Consider the following 20,843-nt stretch of genomic DNA (forward strand, 5'->3'; position numbering starts at 1 on the left):
CCCCCCCTGTCCCTGACCCCTGTCCTGAGAACCTCGTGTCCGTCTGTCCAGACCTCCAGGGCTGGTGACTCCAGCCCTGCCCTGGGCAGCCTGTTCAATGCCCCACAGCCCTTTGGGGAAGAAGTTGTCCCTATTCATCTCACAGCGGTGGGAAAGCGAATAGCAGCCGACTTCTCCCTGTGCCATGGCCTCTGCGATGGTCCCGTCTCTATTTGACAGTGCTCGGCGGGAGGAGACTTGACCTGCTGGTAGGAGCCACTTTTCTGCTCATTTGGCGGCGCTAATTGGGATCATCTTGTATCTGAGCTCAACGCGAGGTGCTGTGTGGACAGCAGGGTGACCATGAGCCGGCACTGGCCCTTGTGGCCAGGAAGCCAATGGGACCTGGGGGGGTTAGAAGAAGGTGGTCAGTGGGTCAGAGAGGTTCTCCTGCCCCTCTGCTCTGCCCTTGAAAAAGGGTTTAGTTCAGATACTATCAGGATATACTTTGGGAACGTATACATACATACATATATGAGATATACAGCCATACCACCCTGAGAAGGCCCGATCTCATCTGCTCTGGGAAGCTAAGCAGGGTCGGGCCTGGTCAGTGCTTGGATGGGAGACCAGGTGGGAACAGCGGGTGCTGTGGGCTGAGCCAGCACTGGCCCTTGTGGCCAGGAAGCCAATGGGACCTGGGGTGGGTTAGAAGGGGGTGGTCAGTAGGTCAGAGAGGTTCTCCTGCCCCTCTGCTCTGCCCTGGGGAGACCACACCTGGAATCTTGTGTCCAGTTGTGGCCCCTCAGCTCCAGCAGGACAGGGAACTGCTGGAGAGAGTCCAGCGCAGCCACCAAGATGCTGGAGGGAGTGGAGCATCTCCCGTGTGAGGAAAGGCTGAGGGAGCTGGGGCTCTGGAGCTGGACAAGAGGACACTGAGGGGGGACTCATTGCTGGGGATCAATATGGAAAGGGGCAGTGTCAGGAGGATGGAGCCAGGCTCTTCTGGTGACACCAGGGACAGGACAAGGGGCAATGGGTGCAAACTGGAACACAGGAGGTTCCGCTGGAAGAGGAGAAGCAACTTGTTGGGGTGAGGGTGGCAGAGCCTGGCCCAGGCTGCCCAGGGGGTTGTGGAGTCTCCTTCTGTGCAGACATTCCAACCCCTGGACACCTTCCTGTGGAACCTCAGCTGGGTGTTCCTGCTCCGGGGGGCTGCACTGGATGAGCTTTGAGGGCCCTTTAACCCCTGACATTCTGTGATTCCATATTTACATATCGTTTATCCACACGTAAAACTGAGCTTTTCGTCATTTCGGAGTTAAGAAAAAGCGCCTTGTTGTTGTCCTGGCTATCAGCTCTGGGTATTTATTCATGCAGACAACAAGTAGAAGCTTTACACACCTCCAGGTGAGGAGAAGCGGCCGAGGCGCCGGACCCCGAGGCCTCGGCCCAAGCGTTTCCATGGCTTGTGCTGTCGAAACCCACCACCCGCCCCACATCCCCATCAGCGACCGTGTGTCCGTGTGTCCGTGTGTCCGGCATCGCTTGCCGCCCTCTGGTGGAACGAGCCTGTTTGCAGGGGCTGCCCGGGCGGCACTCGGGCTTTACTCCTGCCACTTGGCTTTATTCCTGGACTCGGGCTTTATTCCTGGACTCGGGCTTTGCTCCTGCCACTTGGCTTTATTCCTGGACTCGGGCTTTATTCCTGGACTCGGGCTTTACTCCTGCCACTTGGCTTTATTCCTGGACTCGGGCTTTATTCCTGGACTCGGGCTTTACTCCTGCCACTTGGCTTTATTCCTGGACTCGGGCTTTATTCCTGGACTCGGGCTTTACTCCTGCCACTTGGCTTTATTCCTGGACTCGGGCTTTATTCCTGGACTCGGGCTTTGCTCCTGCCACTATGCTTTATTCCTGAACTCGGGCTTTATTCCTGGACTCGGGCTTTGCTCCTGCCACTTGGCTTTATTCCTGGACTCGGGCTTTATTCCTGGACTCGGGCTTTACTCCTGCCACTTGGCTTTATTCCTGGACTCGGGCTTTATTCCTGGACTCGGGCTTTGCTCCTGCCACTTGGCTTTATTCCTGGACTCGGGCTTTATTCCTGGACTCGGGCTTTGCTCCTGCCACTTGGCTTTATTCCTGAACTCGGGCTTTATTCCTGGACTCGGGCTTTGCTCCTGCCACTTGGCTTTATTCCTGGACTCGGGCTTTGCTCCTGCCACTTGGCTTTATTCCTGAACTCGGGCTTTGCTCCTGCCACTTGGGCTTTAATCCCGCCACTTGGGCTTTGCTCCTGCTGCTCAGGCTTTACTCCTGCACTCAGGCTTTACTCCTGCCGCTCGGGCTTTACTCCTGCCACTTGGGCTTTACTTATGCCACTCGGGCTTTAGTCCTGCCGCTCAGGCTTTAGTCCTGCCGCTCAGGCTTTATTCCTGCAGTCGGGCTTTACTCCTGCCACTCAGGCTTTACTCCTGCCGCTCGGGCTTTATTCCTGCACTGGGGCTTTATTCCTGCCACTCGGGCTTTATTTCTGGACTTGGGCTTTATTCCTGCACTCAGGCTTTACCCCTGGCACTCAGGCTTTGCTCCTGCCACTTGGCTTTATTCCTGGACTCGGGCTTTATTCCTGCACTCAGGCTTTACTCCTGGCACTCAGGCTTTGCTCCTGCCACTTGGCTTTATTCCTGGACTCGGGCTTTATTCCTGCCGCTCAGGCTTTATTTGTGCCACTTGGGCTTTACTCCTACCGCTTGGGCTTTATTCCTGGACTCGTGCTTTACTCCTGCCGCTCGGGCTTTATTCCTCCACTCGGGCTTTACTCCTGCCACTCAGGCTTTACTCCTGCCACTCAGGCTTTACTCCTGCCGCTTGGGCTTTACTCCTGCCACTTGGCTTTATTCCTGCCGCTCGGGCTTTATTCCTGCCGCTCGGGCTTTATTCCTCCACTCGGGCTTTATTCCTGCCACTGGGGCTTTACTCCTGCACTCGGACATTATTCCTGCCACTCGGGCTTTACTCCTGCACTCAGGCTTTACTCCTGCCACTTGGCTTTACTCCTGCACTCGGGCCTTACTCCTGCACTCAGGCTTTAGTCCTGCCACTCGGGCTTTAGTCCTGCTCTTGGTCTTTACTCCGTGCCAGCCGCGGTGAATGCTGGTGAACCCCAGTGAATCCCGGTGAGGTCTGGCTGTGCCAGCCACGGTGAATCGTGGTGAACCTGGTGAACCCCGGTGAATCCTGGCTTGGCCTGGCCATGCCAGCCATGGTGGATCCTGGCGAACCCTGGTGAATGCCAGTGAGGTCTGGCTGTGCCAGTTGCGGTGTAACCGGTGAATCCCGGTGAGGTCTGGCCGTGCCAGCCGCGGTGAATCCCGGTGAACCCCGGTGAATCCCAGCGAGGTCTGGCGGACCAGGTGCCGCGATCCCTGGGGCGAGCGCGGGAGCGACCGGGCCAGCTCCGGGCACGCCAATCGCTCTCCAGGCCACCGGCAGCTCGTGGCACCGGTAGCTCAGATTCACGTCGCAGGATCCTCCTCCGGTCTCATCGTGGCGGCGGAGAGAGGGGGGAAACGAGGGGAAGCTGGAAACTCGAGCCCGAAGCCATCGTAGCGCCAAAAGCCTGCGAAAAAACTTATCTCCCATCTCCCTTTTTCGAAACGTTTTAATAAAGCCTTTTGTTTTTGCAGTAATCTCATCCTCTTGCGGGCCGGGATTTTCCAGGCGCTGTCCCGCGCCGGGGGAGCCGCGGGCTCCGTCCGCGCAGCAGAAGGTGATCGCACACCGCGCGGTTTTACTGCTCCCGCGAGGGACCTTTTCTGGAGCTGTTTTTCCGATTATTTCACCGAATCCTCCCGTAAACCCGATCTCGGCAGGGTCCCCGTCCTCCCCCCGTGGCGCGCGGGGGGAGAGAGCGAATCTCTTTTCCAGGGAAGGCTCTGTCGCTCGTTCGGCACCCACGCGGCGGGTCAGCGAGTGGGCGCAGTCTGCCGGCGGCGCTGCCGGCCGCGCCGTGTCCCGCCGGTTGTCCCTCCGTCGGGGGCAGAGCGGGCACCGTGCGCCCCGCCGGGGGACACGTTGTGTTGCGGTGCATTGGTGTCCTGCCAGTTGCGGCGCCGGGACGGGCCAAATGGGGCTCGTCCAGGGAGCAGAGGCTGCGCTGAGCTGCCCGGTCCCACGGTCGCCTGGGTGGGACGCGTGCGGTACACGTGGTGCGGGTGTCTGTCCGTCACGGTGACGTTGGCACCTCGGGGCTGTGTGTTCCTGTCCCATCGGTCCCACGGTCGCCTCACTGGGACACATGCGGTACACGTGGTGCGGGTGTCTGTCCGTCACGGTGACGTTGGCACCTCAGGGCCTGTGTGTTCCTGCCCCGTGGGTCCCACAGTCGCCTGGGTGGGACGCGTGTGGTACACGTGGTGCGGGTGTCTGTCCGTCACGGTGACGTTGGCACCTGGGGGCTGTGTGTTCCTGCCCCGTCAGTCCCACGGTCACCTCGGTGGGACGCGTGCGGTACACGTGGTGCGGGTGTCTGTCCGTCACGGTGACGTTGGCACCTCAGGGCCTGTGTGTTCCTGCCCCGTGGGTCCCACAGTCGCCTGGGTGGGACGCGTGCGGTACACGTGGTGCAGGTGTCTGTCGGTCACTGTGACGTTGGCACCCCGGGGGCTGTGTGTTCCTGCCCCGTCAGTCCCACGGTCGCCTTGGTGGGACGCGTGCGGTACACGTGGTGCGGGTGTCTGTCCGTCACGGTGATGTTGGCACCTCATGGGCTGTGTGTTCCTGCCCCGTCAGTCCCACAGTCGCCTCGATGGGACGCGTGCGGTACACGTGGTCCCACGGTCACCTCGGTGGGACGCGTGCGGTACACGTGGTGCGGGTGTCTGTCCGTCACGGTGACGTTGGCACCTCGGGGGTTGTGTGTTCCTGCCCCGTCAGTCCCACGGTCACCTCGGTAGGACACGTGCGGTACACGTGGTGCGGGTGTCTGTCCCTCACGTTGTTGTTGGCACCTCATGGGCTGTGTGTTCCTGCCCCGTTCCCTCCCAGGTGTCTTCTGGAGACATTTGGGGTTCAGGGCGGCTCCGAACGTGCCCATGGTTTGCAACCCATCCCATCCCTGGAGACACACAAGGCCAGGCTGGATGTGGCTCTGGGCAGCCTGATCTAGTTGATGTCCCTGCTTATTGCAGGGGGGTCGGACTAGATGACCTTTGAAAGTCCGTTCCAACCCAAACTATTATGTGATTCTATGTGAAGTTCTGATTTTGCAGCTGAGGTGGTTGTGTGCGTTCCCCTCTCAACCGCTTCGCCTGGCAGCTCCGGAGACCTGAGCGCAAACGCGCTGGAGCACGTTAGGCGGGAGCTTTGCTGGGAAGAGCCTGTCCTTGTGACAGCGTTGTGGTTGGCACCAGGAACCCACGGGCGCTTGTCCTGGAGGCCGAGAGAGGGTGGCAGAGGGGCTGGGAGCTGGTTCTTCACCAGGAGAAGGGACACAGGGGATCCCATTGGTGTCCACAGTGTCTGGAGCGAGTGTGGAGATGGAGCTGGGCTGTCGTGACACCTGGGGACAGGGTGGCAGGGGGGCTGGGAGCTGGTTCTTCACCAGAAGGGACACAGGGGATCCCATTGGTGTCCACAGTGTCTGGAGCAAGCGAGGAGATGGAGCCGGGCTGTCGTGACACCTGGGGACAGGGTGGCAGAGGGGCGGTGAGCTGGTTCTTCACCAGAAGGAACACAGAGGTCCTGTTGGTGTCCACAGCGTCAAGAGGGAGCGAGAAGATGGAGCTGGGCTGTTGTGATGCCTGGGGACAGGGTGGCAGCGGGGCTGTGAGCTGGTTCTTCACCAGGAGAAGGGACACAGGGGATCCCATTGGTGTCCACAGTGTCTGGAGCAAGCGAGGAGATGGAGCTGGGCTGTTGTGATGCCTGGGGACAGGGTGGCAGAGGGGCGGTGAGCTGGTTCTTCACCAGAAGGAACACAGAGGTCCTGTTGGTGTCCACAGCGTCAGGAGGGACCGTGGAGATGGAGCCGGGCTGTTGTGACGCCTGGGGACAGGGTGGCAGCGGGGCTGTGAGCTGGTTCTTCACCAGGAGAAGGGACACAGGGGATCCCATTGGTGTCCACAGTGTCTGGAGGGAGCGAGGAGATGGAGCCAGGCTGTGTGATGCCTGGGGACAGGGTGGCAGCGGGGCTGGGAGCTGGTTCTTCACCAGAAGGAGCACAGGGGATCCTGTTGGTGTCAGCATCAGGAGGGAGCGAGGAGATGGAGCCGGGCTGTCGTGCCGCCTGGGGACAGGGTGGCAGGCATGGGGACAAGGTGCAGCAGGAACTATGGTTGGGCGTCAGGTGTGTTCCTGCCCATGGGAGCTGCGCAGCCCTGGGGGACCAGGACCCCTGCTTGGAAACACCCGAACCCTGAGCACCCCGATCCAGCATGGCAGGTTTGCTCAGAGCAGGGGCCTCCAGAGCTGCTCTCCAGCCCACGCGTCCATTCCCGCTGTCTGAGCTGCTGTGTGATGCTCTCCTTGCCTCCTGAGCCCCTGGCCACGCTGGCGCCTCCTCCGCAGCGTCTCGGGTGCCGACGGAGCTGGGAAATCCCGTCCCCACGCTGGCTCTGTGTCCGCGCCTGCTCTTGGTGACGTTGGGTGCCGGGGAAAAGAGGGACAGAGAGGCTGAATAGCTCCGGGAGATGGTTTGGACGGGGCAGGAGGCTGAAGTGGCTCCGGGAGATGGTTTGGACGGGGCAGGAGGCTGAAGTGGCTCCGGGAGATGGTTTGGACAGGGCAGGAGGCTGAAGTAGCTCCGGGAGATGGTTTGGATGGGGCAGGAGGCTGAAGTGGCTCCAGGAGATGGTTTGGATGGGGCAGGAGGCTGAAGTAGCTCCGGGAGATGGTTTGGATGGGGCAGGAGGCTGAAGTGGCTCCGGGAGATGGTTTGGATGGGGCAGGAGGCTCAAGTAGCTCAGGTAGTGGCAGCTTCACATTTCATCCCCCAGCCAAGGTCCCCGATTCAGCGACCGCACAAACTCAAAGATTCACGCGACAGGATCTTACTGAGCTGTGTTTTTCTGTCTTTCAGGCCAAAGGGGCTCCCAGGAAGAGCAAAACCTTGGAGGACGATTCGTCATTGAAGGACGAGGAGGATCTGCTTGCTCAGAATGAATACGAAGAAGACAGCTCAGATGAAGAGGTAGGACCCAAGGGGTTTTCAAGACACGGCTATGGGGCAGAGGTGATGGATTCCCTCGCTGTTGGCTTCTGTGTGCGCCCAAAGTGCGGGAATGCAGCCAAACCTCATCTCTGGGAGGGAATTGCCCTTTGCTGCCAGCGTGGGGCTGGGGCAGCGCCGCAGAGCTGGCGGGAGAGCCGGCCGAGGGGACATGGCTCAAGCGTGTCACCTGGAGCGAGGGAACGGCACGGCCGCCCAGGAAAGGCCGGCGCTTGGCTCTGGGGATCATCCACCCCGGCCGGGAGCCGCATGGCAGCGCCGTCTGTGCCGTGGAGCTGCGTGAGGTTTATGCAGGGTCTCAGAGGGTGCCTGGGGGGCATTTGGCTGGGGGGCTCCGTTCAATGCTCGCCGGGGGGACCTCGCCGGGTTTCGTGTGTCGGAAAAGATTGGAAACTGTGTGGAAAGATAGCAGGATCTCAGCCCCGAGGGCTTGGTTGTTCCAGACAAACTTCATTGCCTTTCTTAATCGTCTGCTAAATCAATTAATGCGATTGGCTTCTATCAGCTGTTTCGCCAGAGCCCTGGGGTGGGGATGGGGGGATTGCCAAGGGCTGTGGGGGCGGTTGGATTTGGCCGTTGTTGCTGGGGTCTGGGTTCACCTGCGAGGGCGCTGGGCAGCCTGAGCGTGACTTGGAGGAGCCTCCCGGGCGCCCCCGGGGTGGAATATTTCAGCCTGTCTCCTGTTGAAGCGCCGAGGAGAACCGGAGCGCAGCAAAGCGGGCAGGTGAGGAGCCTGCGGTGCTGCGGGGAGCCCGGCCGGGGGGCGGCAGCGCGGCCCCCGCGGGGCCGGCGGCTCCTGCCTGCGCCCCCAGCCTCGGGACGGCGTCCAAAGGCTCCGCGCTTGTCTCCGGGGGCTCCGAGCGCCGCGTGTTCCCGTGCGAGCCCCGGCGGGGAGGCGGCGGTGCCGGCTGCGGCTCCGACCCGCGGCGCTGCGCGTTGGAGGCCCACCTGGGCTAACGCTGGAGCTGCCGCAGCCCCTGCCCCCGGGTCTGGAATACAGATTTAGAGAGAGGGGGAAATATATGACTATAGAAAACATACACTTGTGTAATGTCTCCAGCATAACCCAGGAAAAAAAAACCCAAGCCTTTCATGCAGGAATTCAAGGTCTCTCTCCCCAGCTGGTCCTGCTTCAGGGCCCCGGTGGGGGGAGCGCTGATTCAGAACCTGTTGACATCAGAGCAGCTTCCAGTGGCTTTGTTCCTTGTTCCCCGTTCCCAATCCCCTGCCCTCCCTCTGTAATTGTATTTATCTCTGTTCCATAAGAACCCTGATGCTTCTGTTTCCTGCGGCCGGGATGCGCACACTGGGCGCTTTGTGCTGGTCTCCGGAGCGGCGCTCGGCCGCTGCTTCGTGGCCCTCAAGTGCTGCGAAACACCTTCTTGCTGCAGATTGCTTCTGTATTTTCATTCTTTTGGATTGTCTCTGCAGCCTCACGCCACTTAACGTGCGGCCTCATCCTAATTAAAGCCTTGAGACACAGTGGTTTGGTGCGCTGCTCTTCAGGAGGGCGCTGGGGACTGGGCTCCATTCCCGGGGTGACCGGCCGCACTGGCGCAGCTCCCGCGGTTTCGATCAGCCTGGCCGGGCTGGGAACCGCGGCAGCCGGATTCGGTGCCGGGTGGCGCTTTGTTCCCCCTCCCTTCCCGGAGGCGGGGGGTGCCGGGGGCAACACGGGGCTCCGGGAGTGCAGGATCGTCACCTGCGTCCTTCCAGCGCCCAGCCATGCCGCCCTATGGGGTGCTGCATCACCGCGTCGGAGAGAGCCGGCGAACCGTGGCGTTTGGCCGTGGGACCGTGGCGGAACACGTGGGTCTGTGGTCCGTGGTGGTGGGGGGTCCTGAGTGACCCCCTGTGAGAGGCACCGCGGTTCCCGGGGTGTCCTGCGGGCAGAGTGGACGGAGCCGTGGAAGCTGGAGCTGGGCTGGCACCCCCTTTCCTGCCAATTGGGGGTCCCAGCCCTGTCCCCGCGTCCAGGGGCGCCAGGGCCCTGCCGGGCACGGCACAAAGCTCGGGAGCAGCTCGTCCGTGGGCGCTGGGGGGGTCACACAAGAAATCTGGGTAGAGATTCAGCCTTGTGCACCTTGATTATACCCATGTCTGTGCTCATTATCTCTGCACACCTTGTTATCTTTCCTGTGAGCGATGGGCAATCGCCCCCTTGCGCGTGTTCACACGTTGGCCTTGGGCAGCAGCAGCTCCAGCAGTTGGGTACGGCAGCGGGAAGTGCCCCTGTCCCCTCCGGTCACAGCGCAGACCCCAGCTGGGGGTCTTGGGGTGCTCCCCAGCTCCCCTTTGCCCGGTTTCACCTGCTAACCGGGCACCGTCACCTGCAGCCTGTCCCGGGGTTCTCCCAGCAGGATTGCTCCCTAAACCAGTTTGGGAGAACCTCTGGCGGCACCGCTACCCCGCGTTGTGCCGCCGTCGCTGCCGCGGCTGGCGCTGAGCCGCCGCGCTCCCCCGCCGCCCCTGCGTGGGCTTCGGAGCTCTTTAATAAAGAATAACAGCTCAGCCCCGCTCTGCCCCCGTGTTTAGCACAGGCTGGATTTCTCCTCGCTGCGCTCCCGCTCACTTGGCAGCCGCCGGCTCGTTCTGGCCGGGCGCCCGAGCCGGGCTCTGCCGCGCGCTCCGACCAGAGACACAACAAAATAAACCGGTTTCCTGGCCGGGGTGGGTAGAGGAGCCCGTGTGGCACGCAGCGCCCTGTCCCGGTGCCCGGCGAGCCGCGTCCCCGCGCCGGGCGGCACCGCAGCCCCAGCGCGCGGCCGCCGCGCCGGCCCCCCCGGCCATCCCTCCGGCGCTCGCCGAGCGTCCCTTCCTCTCCGGCGCTCGGAGATGAATGGCCGTGAGCTGCAGAGGCTGTCAGGGCCTCGCTGGGAGGAAGCAGTTTGGGGCTTTTGTTTGGTTCTGTTTCCTCCCGCAATGACTATTCCATATGTCAGTGGATAATGAATGAAGGCGCGTTGAGTGCTCCTCGGTGAGCCGGCGGCTGTTCCAAGCCCACTTCCCTCCTCCGCAGCGCAGCTGAGCCGGGCGGGGGGGCTCCGCGCCGCCCGGGCCAAGGGAGCTCTGCTTTCAGTAGCTGATTAGCCAAGAGAGAGGGGAAAAAACCCTCCTGCAGAATGTGCTGCTGGCAGACAGCTCCTTCAACTCATCGCTCGGGGGTGTGTGTGTGTGTGTGTGCGGCTCTGCCGGCGCTTCCCGACCCGCCTGGCCCCGGCAGCCGCTCCAGGCTTCCCCCGCGCCGCCCGCGGCAACCGCTCACCAAACCTCACCAAACCGCCCCCGCCAGCGTGTCTGGCCGGGCAGCCGTGCGCGCTCGGCCCCGGCTGACAGTGCCGAGGTGCCAAAGGGCTGCGGGGAGACGGGGCTGCGAGGAGACGCGGCTTTGGGACAGGAGGAGCTGGGGCTTTGGGACAGGAGGAGCCGGGGCTTTGGGCCATGAGGAGCTGGGGCTTTGGGACAGGAGGAGCCGGGGCTCTGGGACAGGAGGAGCTGGGGCTCTGGGACCTGAGGAGCTGGGGCTTTGGGACATGAGGAGCCGGGGCTTTGGGACAGGAGGAGCTGGGGCTTTGGGACATGAGGAACTGGGGCTTTGGGACAGGAGGAGCTGGGACTTTGGGACATGAGGAGCCGGGGCTTTGGGACATGAGGAGCTGGGACTTTGGGACATGAGGAGCCGGGGCTTTGGGATGTGAGGAGCCGGGGCTTTGGGACAGGAGGAGCTGGGGCTTTGGGAGAGGAGGAGCTGGGGCTTTGGGACATGAGGAGTTGGGGCTTTGGGACAGGAGGAGCTGGGACTTTGGGACATGAGGAGCCGGGGCTTTGGGATGTGAGGAGCCGGGGCTTTGGGACATGAGGAGCTGGGGCTTTGGGACATGAGGAGCTGGGACTTTGGGACATGAGGAGCTGGGGCTTTGGGACATGAGGAGCTGGGGCTTTGGGACATGAGGAGCTGGGGCTTTGGGCCAGGCGGAGCCAGAGCTTTGGGGTGTGAAGGAGCTGGGGCTTTAGGGCATGAGGAGCTGAGGCTTTGGGACATGAGGAGCCGGGGCTTTGGGATGTGAGGAGCCAGGGCTTTGGGACATGAGGAGCTGGGGCTTTGGGCCATGAGGAGCCAGGGCTTTGGGCTCCGAGGAGCTGGGGCTTTGGGCTCCAAGAAGCCAGGGCTTTGGGCCATGAGGAGCTGGGGCTTTGGGACGTGAGGAGCCGGGGCTTTGGGACGTGAGGAGCTGGGGCTTTGGGACGTGAGGAGCCGGGGCTTTGGGACGTGAGGAGCCGGGGCTTTGGGCTGCTTTGTGACTGGGAGTCAGGCCACAAGATGCCCGAGCCCGGGAGCCCCGGTCCAGCTTCCCCAGGGGAACCGCGGGGGAGCGGGTTCCCAAACCATCCCGTTGTTTTGGTTGGAAATGACCATCAGGTCCAACCACAACCCACCCCAGCACTGCCCCATGTCCTGAGAACCTCATGTCCGTCTGTCCAGCCCTCCAGGATGGTGACTCCAGCACTGCCCTGGGCAGCCTGTTCAATGCCCCACAGCCCTGCTCATCCAGCAAGTGTTTCCGTTGCCGAATTCAAGGTTGTTTTATTTTCCTGTTGGGGGACAAGCACACCCTTGTGTCGCGTGGGGAGGGAGCCGGAGGGGCTCGAGAAGGGCCGAAAGCTCCATTGCAGCCCGCGGGTGAGCTCCAGCTCCAGCGCCGTGCCCCATCGCCATCGTTCCCTTCCCAGAAGAGGCAGCGAGAGAAAGAGTAGTTGCGGAGATGGATAGCGGGGCTAATTGGTGGCCTGGGGGGGATCTGCCGATGAAGAGATGTGAAAAGACAAGATTTGTGTGGTTTGGAGGCGAAGCGGAGTCGGAGAGGACACAATAACAGGATGCAGAAGGTAGCGCGGGGGATATTTGACAAGATGAAAAGGCATCGGGTTTAAAACTGAAATGGCAGGAGAGGGACGCGCGCACCGCGCAGGGGGATTATCTTACACGGCCGGGAGATGCCGGCGGTGCCAAAGCCTTTGCAGACACTGGGGTTTGCAGATACTAATGTGAATAACAAGAACATCTGGAGCGACAGCGTTTGAAAATGAAATGGACGTTCTCAGGAGCTCGCGGATCAAAGCGCGGCCCCTCAGCCGGGCCTGGCCCGCGGCCCGGCCGTGCCGGCGGTGCCGGGGCAGCTGGTGTGCGGGGCGGGTGGGGGGACACACCGGCAAAGGCAGGGACGGGGCGATGGGACACACCGCCAAAGGCAGGGACGGGGCGATGGGACAGACCGGCAAAGGCAGGGACGGGGCGATGGGACAGACCGCCAAAGGCAAAGGATGGGGGTGATGGGACAGACCGCCAAAGGCAAAGGATGGGGGCGATGGGACAGACCGCCAAAGGCAAAGGATGGGGGTGATGGGACAGACCGCCAAAGGCAAGGGATGGGGGCGATGGGACAGACCGCCAAAGGCAAGGGATCGGGGCGATGGGCTAAAAACAGCCAAAGGCAAAGGATGGGGGTGATGGGACAGGACCTGCAAAAGGCAAAGGATGGGGGTGGTGGGATAAAAACAGCCAAAGGCAAAGGACAAAGGATGGGGATGATGGGATAGAACCCGCCAAAGGCAAAGGATGGGGGTGATGGGACGGACCTGCAAAAGGCAGGGACGGGGGCGATGGGACGGACCTGCAAAAAGCAAAGGATGGGGGTGATGGGACGGACCTGCAAAAGGCAGGGACGATGGTGGTGGGACAGGACCTGCAAAAGGCAAAGGGTGGGGGCGATGGGACAAACAGCAAAAGGCAAAGGATGGGGGCGATGGGACAGAACCCACCAAAGGCAAAGGATGGGGGTGATGGGACAGACCACAAAAGGCAAAGGATGGGGGTGATGGGATAAAAACAGCCAAAGGCAAAGGGCAAAAGATGGGGGTGGTGGGACAGGACCCGTAAAGGCAAAGGATGGGGGTGATGGGACAGAACCCACCAAAGGCAAAGGATGGGGGTGATGGGATAAAAACAGCCAAAGGCAAAGGATGGGGGTGATGGGGTAAAAACAGCCAAAGGCAAAGGACGAAGGATGGGGGTGGTGGGACAGGACCTGCAAAAGGCAAAGGATGGGGGTGGTGGGGTAAAAACAGTCAAAGGCAAAGGATGGGGGTGATGGGGTAAAAATAGCCAAAGGCAAAGGATGAAGGATGGGGGCGATGGGACAGAACCCACCAAAGGCAGAGGATGGGGGTGGTGGGATAGACCACAAAAGGCAAAGGACAAGGACAGGGGTGGTGGGACAGGAGCAGCCAGAGGCAAAGGACAAAGGCCGGGGGTGGTGGGACAGGACCCACCAAAGGCAAAGGACCAAGGCTGGGGTGGTGGGACAGGAGCAGCCGAAGGCAGAGGCCGGGCTGTCCCGGAGCCGTTCCACCCGGCTCGGGGGAAGGAGGGAAGGAGGGCGGGCTGTGCGGCGCTGTTGGCAGCGATCTCCTCTCCAGCCAGAGCCGACCAGGCTTTGGGCAAGCGCCGCCGGCTTCGCTGCCAAGTCGCGCTGGGTTCCTGATAAAAGGCTCCGTGCGGGTGGGTGTGGAGCCCCGGCTGCTGCGCTTTCTGCTCCGAGCGCCAGCTGGACAGAGCGAGCAGCAGGAGCTCCGTGCCCACCCACCGTCATTCCCTGCACCTGGGGAAGAGCTGGGGGGCTCAGGACAGCCCCCATACCCACGTTTCGGTGCTGGGTGCCTCCCCGCGGCCAGCCGGGCTCAGCGCGCTCGGGGGACGGCGCAGCGAGCGGCTTGGGCACTCGCTCTCCTAGCGTTTCCAGCCAGGACGGAAAGTTTGCGTGTGATGGAGAGGGGGGAACTGGAGCAAACCCCTTCCCCACGGTGGCTCAGCGCTCGCCACGCTGGCACGGCCGCTCCGGCGGCCCCGGCGGAGCCGGCCCCGCGTCCTCTCGCTCGGGATCAGCGAACCCTGGGGGTCCAGGTGGAGAGCGGAGGGGAAAGGCCTCAATTAACAGGTGCTGATATCATCCTGAAAAAAACCCAAAAGGAGCTAAATGACTCCGTCTTTTGGCTGCCCCAACCTTGATATTTAAAGCGTTTGTGAAGCAGCTCGGTTGGGGCAGGAAAGGCTTTTTCCTTCTGGAAGGAATGACATCAGCGAGTGCACTGAAACCATCAGCTCCGTGACCCGAGGAGAGCGAGAAACCCACAACAACATTCGCCTGAGGAGTGGAAACTTTTCCTTCTTTCCCTTTTTTTTTTTTCCATTTACTTTCCCCCCGCGCGCTGGGGCTGCTCCGTGCCGCGGCTCAGCTTACGGCACGCTGGCCCTGCCGCGGCTCAGTTTACGGCACAACGGCCCTGCCACGGTGCCATCGCGGCTGCCCGGAGCTGCGCGGGCACCACGATTCGCCCTGTGCCAGCGTCGCGCCGGAGCCACCGCGGTGCGCGCTCACCGCTACCGGCATTACCACGCACAGGGTGAATCCACACCGTGCAGCCCACAAAACCATTGCCAGAGCCGCGGTTTCCCCGGGACGCGGATCGCCGAGCAGGGCACGGCAACACCGCTTTGGACTTCACCTTTGGAGAGTTGCGCTCTCAGAAGGCTTTAAATGTGTTTTTCAAAGCCTCGTGAACTCCAAAGCAGTAAAACAAACTTGAGCAAATAGTTAATAATTCAGTGGCAGCCGAAATCCAGGAGGGCAGCGCTGAGTGTTTCCCCAGCCCCGGTGAGCTGGACGAGCCCTGCGCCACCGCGGCGGCTCTGGCGGCGCTGGCCCGGTGGGGCTCACACCACAGAGCCCCCCAAAGCCGCTGTGACCCCTCTGCCTCCCGAGAGCCCCTGGTTCCTCGCCGAGGGCCGGAGCAGCAGCGCGGCTGCCTGGCCCGGCGCCAGAGCCCCGGGCACGTCCCCAGGCAGGAGCCGCGGCAGCTCCGGCGCTGGGGTCGCCGCTCGGGCTCCTCCCGTTGGGCGGAGGGGACGCGTGCAGCCCCGAAGCGCTGGCCGCTGTTCCAATGTCCCACTTCATCAGGCTCCGCGCCGGGTACGCGAGAACGTGCGGAGGAAGCCGGAGGCCGCTTGGCCAGTTCAGGGGACCGGGCTGGGCTGGGTTGTTAGGCCAGGACTAAGATGATTTTCCTCAAGCCCTAACGCGCCCAGCAGATATTTGCTGCCGTTTAAACGGACCACGCTGACATCTGCTAACAGAGACGCACACACAGAATCACAGAATCACAGAATCGACTGGATTGGAAAAGCCCTCAGAGATCATCGAGTCCAACCCTTGGTCCAACTCCAGCCCATTGACTAGATCATGGCACTAAGTGCCATGTCCAGTCTCAGTTTAAAACCCTCCAGGGACGGCGAGTCCAGCACCTCCTCCCCCTCCTCCCCGTCTGTCAGTGGGGGCTTTGCCATCCATTTTCCACTCCCGGTGATGGAGTCTGGTGCTTCTCACCCCGGCGCCCACGTCCAACCTTCGTCTCCTGCCCATCGCATCCTCATGCCCGGCGGCATCGCCCGCGTCCATCTCACCGGGGCTTTACTTGATATTACAGTGTCGCTGGTGCGCGGGAGCTATTTGGGACGATTCCTGGGCTTGCTGTGTCCACTTCCAATCCCAAGCCAGCGCTCACAACGTTTGCATTGAAATACCTGTCTATGGAAGGCTCTGTGCAAACCGGTATTTCCGCACCGGGCCGGCTGCACCCCGGGGGCGTTCGGGGTGGCCTCGGAGCTCACGTCACCATCACCGGGTGTATCTGAGCGCTCGGAGCCGGGGCCACAAAGGAGGGACGTTGGAGCTGGCAGGAAAGGAGCCGTGTCCGGGCAGCCCGGGCTGGGGAGAGGCGCCCGGCTCAAGGGGAACAGCGCGAGCGCTTGTCCCGAGATGCGCATCGCCCAGCGTGGACATGGAAACACTTTGCCTTTGGAGAGGTGTGCGCTTGGAAGGCTTTTAACACACGTTTTAAACAGCCCGATGAACTCCAAAGCAGCGAAACAAACTGGACAAAATAGTTAATAATTCAGTGGCAGCCAAAAGACCCCCAACTGAAACCCAAGTACTGATGGGCCTTGCTGCCCTGGCACAGCTCAGGGTGCTCAGAGCCCCGTCCAGCTCTGGGGTGTCTCAGGGATGGTTCAGCCACCACCGCTCTGGGAACCTGGACAGGCTCTCACCACCCTCAGGGCAACAATTCCTCCTTGTGTCTGGCCCGAATCTCCCCTCTTTTAATCTAAAACTGTTACCGCTTGTCCTATGACAACAGGCCCTGCTAAAGTCTGTCCCCATCACCTCCCGGCTGGGGACAAGACAGCTGCTCTTAGTCCTGGCCTTGCAGACCTAAGTCCGGTGCCTCCGTGTTCTTGCTCACGGTTCTCTCCCTGATATTTTCCCTCTGTCCACTAGCACAACTTGTCCTAAAAACACCACTCAACCTCAGTTCCTGGAAATACTCAGGAACAGAATAATCAAGCCCGTTGCAAAGCTCTGGAAGATGGAGAGTGGGCTTGTTGCTGCCAGCACAGACGGGCCGGTCCAAGCACCGAGTCCTGCGCAGGAGCGAGGGCCCGCGGGGCAGGGGCTGTGGGGACAGAGCTGGCGATGGCTGTGGGGACAGAGGTGGCAGTGGCTGTGGGGACAGAGCTGGCAGTGGCTGTGGGGACAGAGCTGGCGATGGCTGTGGGGACACAGGTGGCAATGGCTGTGGGGACAGAGCTGGCAGTGGCTGTGGGGACAGAGCTGGCGATGGCTGTGGGGACACAGGTGGCAATGGCTGTGGGGACAGAGGTGGCAATGGCTGTGGGGACACAGGTGGCAATGGCTGTGGGGACACAGGTGGCGATGGCTGTGGGGACAGAGCTGGCAATGGCTGTGGGGACAGAGCTGGCAATGGCTGTGGGGACAGAGGTGGCAACGGCTGTGGGGACAGAGGTGGCAATGGCCGTGGGGACAGAGGTGGCAATGGCTGTGGGGACAGAGGTGGCAACGGCTGTGGGGACACAGCTGGCAACGGCTGTGGGGACAGAGCTGGCAGTGGCTGTGGGGACAGAGGTGGCAGTGGCTGTGGGGACAGAGCTGGCAACGGCTGTGGGGACAGAGCTGGCAGTGGCTGTGGGGACAGAGGTGGCAATGGCTGTGGGGACAGAGGTGGCAGTGGCTGTGGGGACAGAGCTGGCAGTGGCTGTGGGGACAGAGCTGGCAATGGCCATGGGGACAGAGGTGGCAATGGCTGTGGGGACAGAGCTGGCAATGGCTGTGGGGACAGAGGTGGCAGTGGCTGTGGGGACAGAGGTGGCAATGGCCATGGGGACAGAGGTGGCAATGGCTGTGGGGACAGAGCTGGCAATGGCTGTGGGGACAGAGGTGGCAGTGGCTGTGGGGACAGAGGTGGCAGTGGCTGTGGGGACAGAGGTGGCAATGGCTGTGGGGACAGAGGTGGCAGTGGCTGTGGGGACAGAGGAGGCAGTGGCTGTGGGGACAGAGGTGGCAGTGGCTGTGGGGACAGAGGTGGCAATGGCTGTGGGGACAGAGCTGGCAGTGGCCATGGGGACAGAGGTGGCAATGGCTGTGGGGACAGAGCTGGCAGTGGCTGTGGGGACAGAGGTGGCAATGGCTGTGGGGACACAGGTGGCAATGGCTGTGGGGACAGAGGTGGCAGTGGCTGTGGGGACAGAGGTGGCAGTGGCTGTGGGGACAGAGGTGGCAATGGCCATGGGGACAGAGGTGGCAATGGCTGTGGGGACAGAGGTGGCAGTGGCTGTGGGGACACAGGTGGCAATGGCTGTGGGGACACAGGTGGCAATGGCTGTGGGGACAGAGGTGGCAACGGCTGTGGGGACAGAGGTGGCAGTGGCTGTGGGGACAGAGCTGGCAGTGGCTGTGGGGACAGAGGTGGCAACGGCTGTGGGGACAGAGGTGGCAATGGCTGTGGGGACAGAGGTGGCAGTGGCTGTGGGGACAGAGCTGGCAATGGCTGTGGGGACAGAGGTGGCAATGGCTGTGGGGACAGAGGTGGCAGTGGCTGTGGGGACAGAGGTGGCAATGGCTGTGGGGACAGAGCTGGCAATGGCTGTGGGGACAGAGCTGGCAGTGGCCATGGGGACAGAGGTGGCAATGGCTGTGGGGACAGAGCTGGCAGTGGCTGTGGGGACAGAGGTGGCAGTGGCTGTGGGGACACAGGTGGCAATGGCTGTGGGGACAGAGCTGGCAGTGGCTGTGGGGACAGAGGTGGCAATGGCTGTGGGGACACAGGTGGCAATGGCTGTGGGGACAGAGGTGGCAGTGGCTGTGGGGACAGAGGTGGCAGTGGCTGTGGGGACAGAGGTGGCAATGGCCATGGGGACAGAGCTGGCGATGGCTGTGGGGACAGAGGTGGCGATGGCTGTGGGGACAGAGCTGGCAGTGGCTGTGGGGACAGAGGTGGCAGTGGCTGTGGGGACACAGGTGGCAATGGCTGTGGGGACAGAGGTGGCAGTGGCTGTGGGGACAGAGCTGGCAGTGGCTGTGGGGACACAGGTGGCAATGGCTGTGGGGACAGAGCTGGCAATGGCTGTGGGGACACAGCTGGCAATGGCCATGGGGACAGAGGTGGCAATGGCTGTGGGGACAGAGGTGGCAGTGGCTGTGGGGACAGAGCTGGCAGTGGCTGTGGGGACAGAGCTGGCAATGGCTGTGGGGACAGAGCTGGCAATGGCTGTGGGGACAGAGCTGCCCTGGCCTCCTGTTGCTTTTCGTGGCTTCTTGGGAGGGTCTGGGTGAAACTTTGGCCTGTGGGTGCCCGGTCAGTGGTGACTCTTCAACTGGGCTTGGTGGGGAGGTGGGTGGACCTGCATGGTGACTTTTATTGATGGAGCAGAGGGTTTGGTTATTAAAGGACACGTTGCTACATGGGAAAGGAGGATGGTGGAGGATGGCAAGTGCCAGTGCACCCACACACTGCACCTCAGGCCCTGGGGGCAGCTCTGGGCCCCTCACGCCAAGAAACCCTTGAGGTGCTGGAGCGAGTGGAGAGAAGGGAGCGGAGCTGGTGAGGGGCTGGAGCACAAGGGTGATGGAGACTGAGGGACCTGGGGGTTCAGCTGGAGAACAGGAGCTGAGGGGAGACCTTCTGATCTCTGAACTGCCTGAAAGGAGCTTGGAGCCGGGGGGGTCGGGCTCTGCTCCCCAGGAACAAGCGCCAGGAGCAGAGGAAACGGCCTCAAGTTGCGCCAGGGGAGGTTGAGGTTGGATGTGGGAACAATTTCTTCCCCAAAGGGCTGTGGGGCATTGAACAGGCTGCCCAGGGCAGTGCTGGAGTCACCAGCCCTGGAGGGCTGGACAGACGGACACGAGGTTCTCAGGACAGGGGGCAGTGCCGGGGGGGGTTATGGTTGGACTTGATCTTGAGGGGCTTTTCCAACCCAAATGATTTAAGGAATCTGTGATGAATGCCGGTGGGTTTGGGGGCTGCCTCCCCCCAAGGGGCCTTTTCTGCCCGTGCCCATTTAATGGGCAAATTCAGGTGTTTGTGGCTCTGCTGCCAGAGCGCTTCTGGGCTCCAGGAGCACAGCCCGGGATTTGGGGAGCCCACGGGCACCCCCGGACACCCCTCTGCCACCCCGGGAGAGGTGGGGAGCAAGGGTTCTTGGAAGGACCTTTTGTCCTGCGGCCAGGCTGGGTGTTGGGGACACGGGGGGTCAGCCGCTGTGGCTGTTGTAAGGACACACACGACGTGACAGGGCTGAGCATCCCTCGGGACGGTGCGGGGGTGAGGTGCTGGCTCCGTGCACAGGGGTCAGCATCGCTCCGCAGAGCCAGGACCTGTCTCAAGAGCAAAATCTGGGGCTCTGCAGCTCTTGGGGTCAGTTCTTTCCCTGTCAGAAACACGGATCCCATCCAGGGGGGCGAAGGGCCAGACCTTTGAGCCGGCCCCTGCAGTAGCCCGGCTGGATCGGAAGCTGCGTCCTGTGCCTGCGCTCGCCTCCGGCCCCGGGCTGTAACTCTAGAGCGTGCGGAGCCGCTGCCGAGCGGCTGTTTGTCTGTCCGGGATCCACGCCTGGCTTTGCTCTGCTGCCAAACGCCGTTAATGGCTTCTGCCGGCTACCGAACCGACAGCTGCCAGAGGCCTTGGCCTGGGCCCCCCACTCCCGGAGCGGCCCCCGCGCACCCCCAGCTGCAGCGCTCGCCCGCAGCTGCGCTCCGGCTCTCCCGCTCCTGCGCTTCTCTTTGTTTGGGAAGGAGCCTCTCCCGATGGCCTCCAGCTCCTGAGATACACTCAGGGCCTCTGCCCTTCGCCGGGCTGGGGGGCCGGCTCCCCCACCCCATCTCCGGGCGCTCGGGGAGCACGCTGACCCCAAGCCCCCTTTTCCTTCACCTGCCCCACACGGGTTCATCCCGTCTCTTTCCTCTCCCAGCCTCAGGTTTTGCCATGAGGTTGCTCAGCCGTGGGGGCCGTGGGTGACAACCAGACACGGTGTTTGGTGGGGACACGAGTGGGCTGCTCCAGGGGGCTGCCACGGGGTCCGGCCTCCCCGGAGAGGGGCTGGGGGGACGTGCCAAGAGCTGCCTTGGGACAATCGGTTCTGCGAGGGGCCTGGGACTCATTGAACCTCTCTGGCTTCTTGCTTAATGACCGAGGCTTGGGGACGGCAGCCCCGAGGAATCCT

General features: G+C 62.2%; 1 protein-coding gene across 1 annotated transcript in view; it reads left to right on the forward strand.

Moving 5' to 3' along the window:
- Window positions 1–20,843, forward strand: part of BOP1 (BOP1 ribosomal biogenesis factor) — a 72,080-nt gene that overhangs the window by 13,018 nt on the left and 38,219 nt on the right. Inside the window, exon 3 of the mRNA XM_082043968.1 lies at window positions 7,064–7,174. Coding sequence (XP_081900094.1) covers window positions 7,064–7,174 — 111 coding nt within the window. The remainder of the gene's footprint in view (window positions 1–7,063; window positions 7,175–20,843) is intronic.

This window comes from Streptopelia decaocto (assembly GCF_964273445.1).
Source record: "Streptopelia decaocto genome assembly, chromosome: 2".
NCBI lineage: Eukaryota > Metazoa > Chordata > Aves > Columbiformes > Columbidae > Streptopelia > Streptopelia decaocto.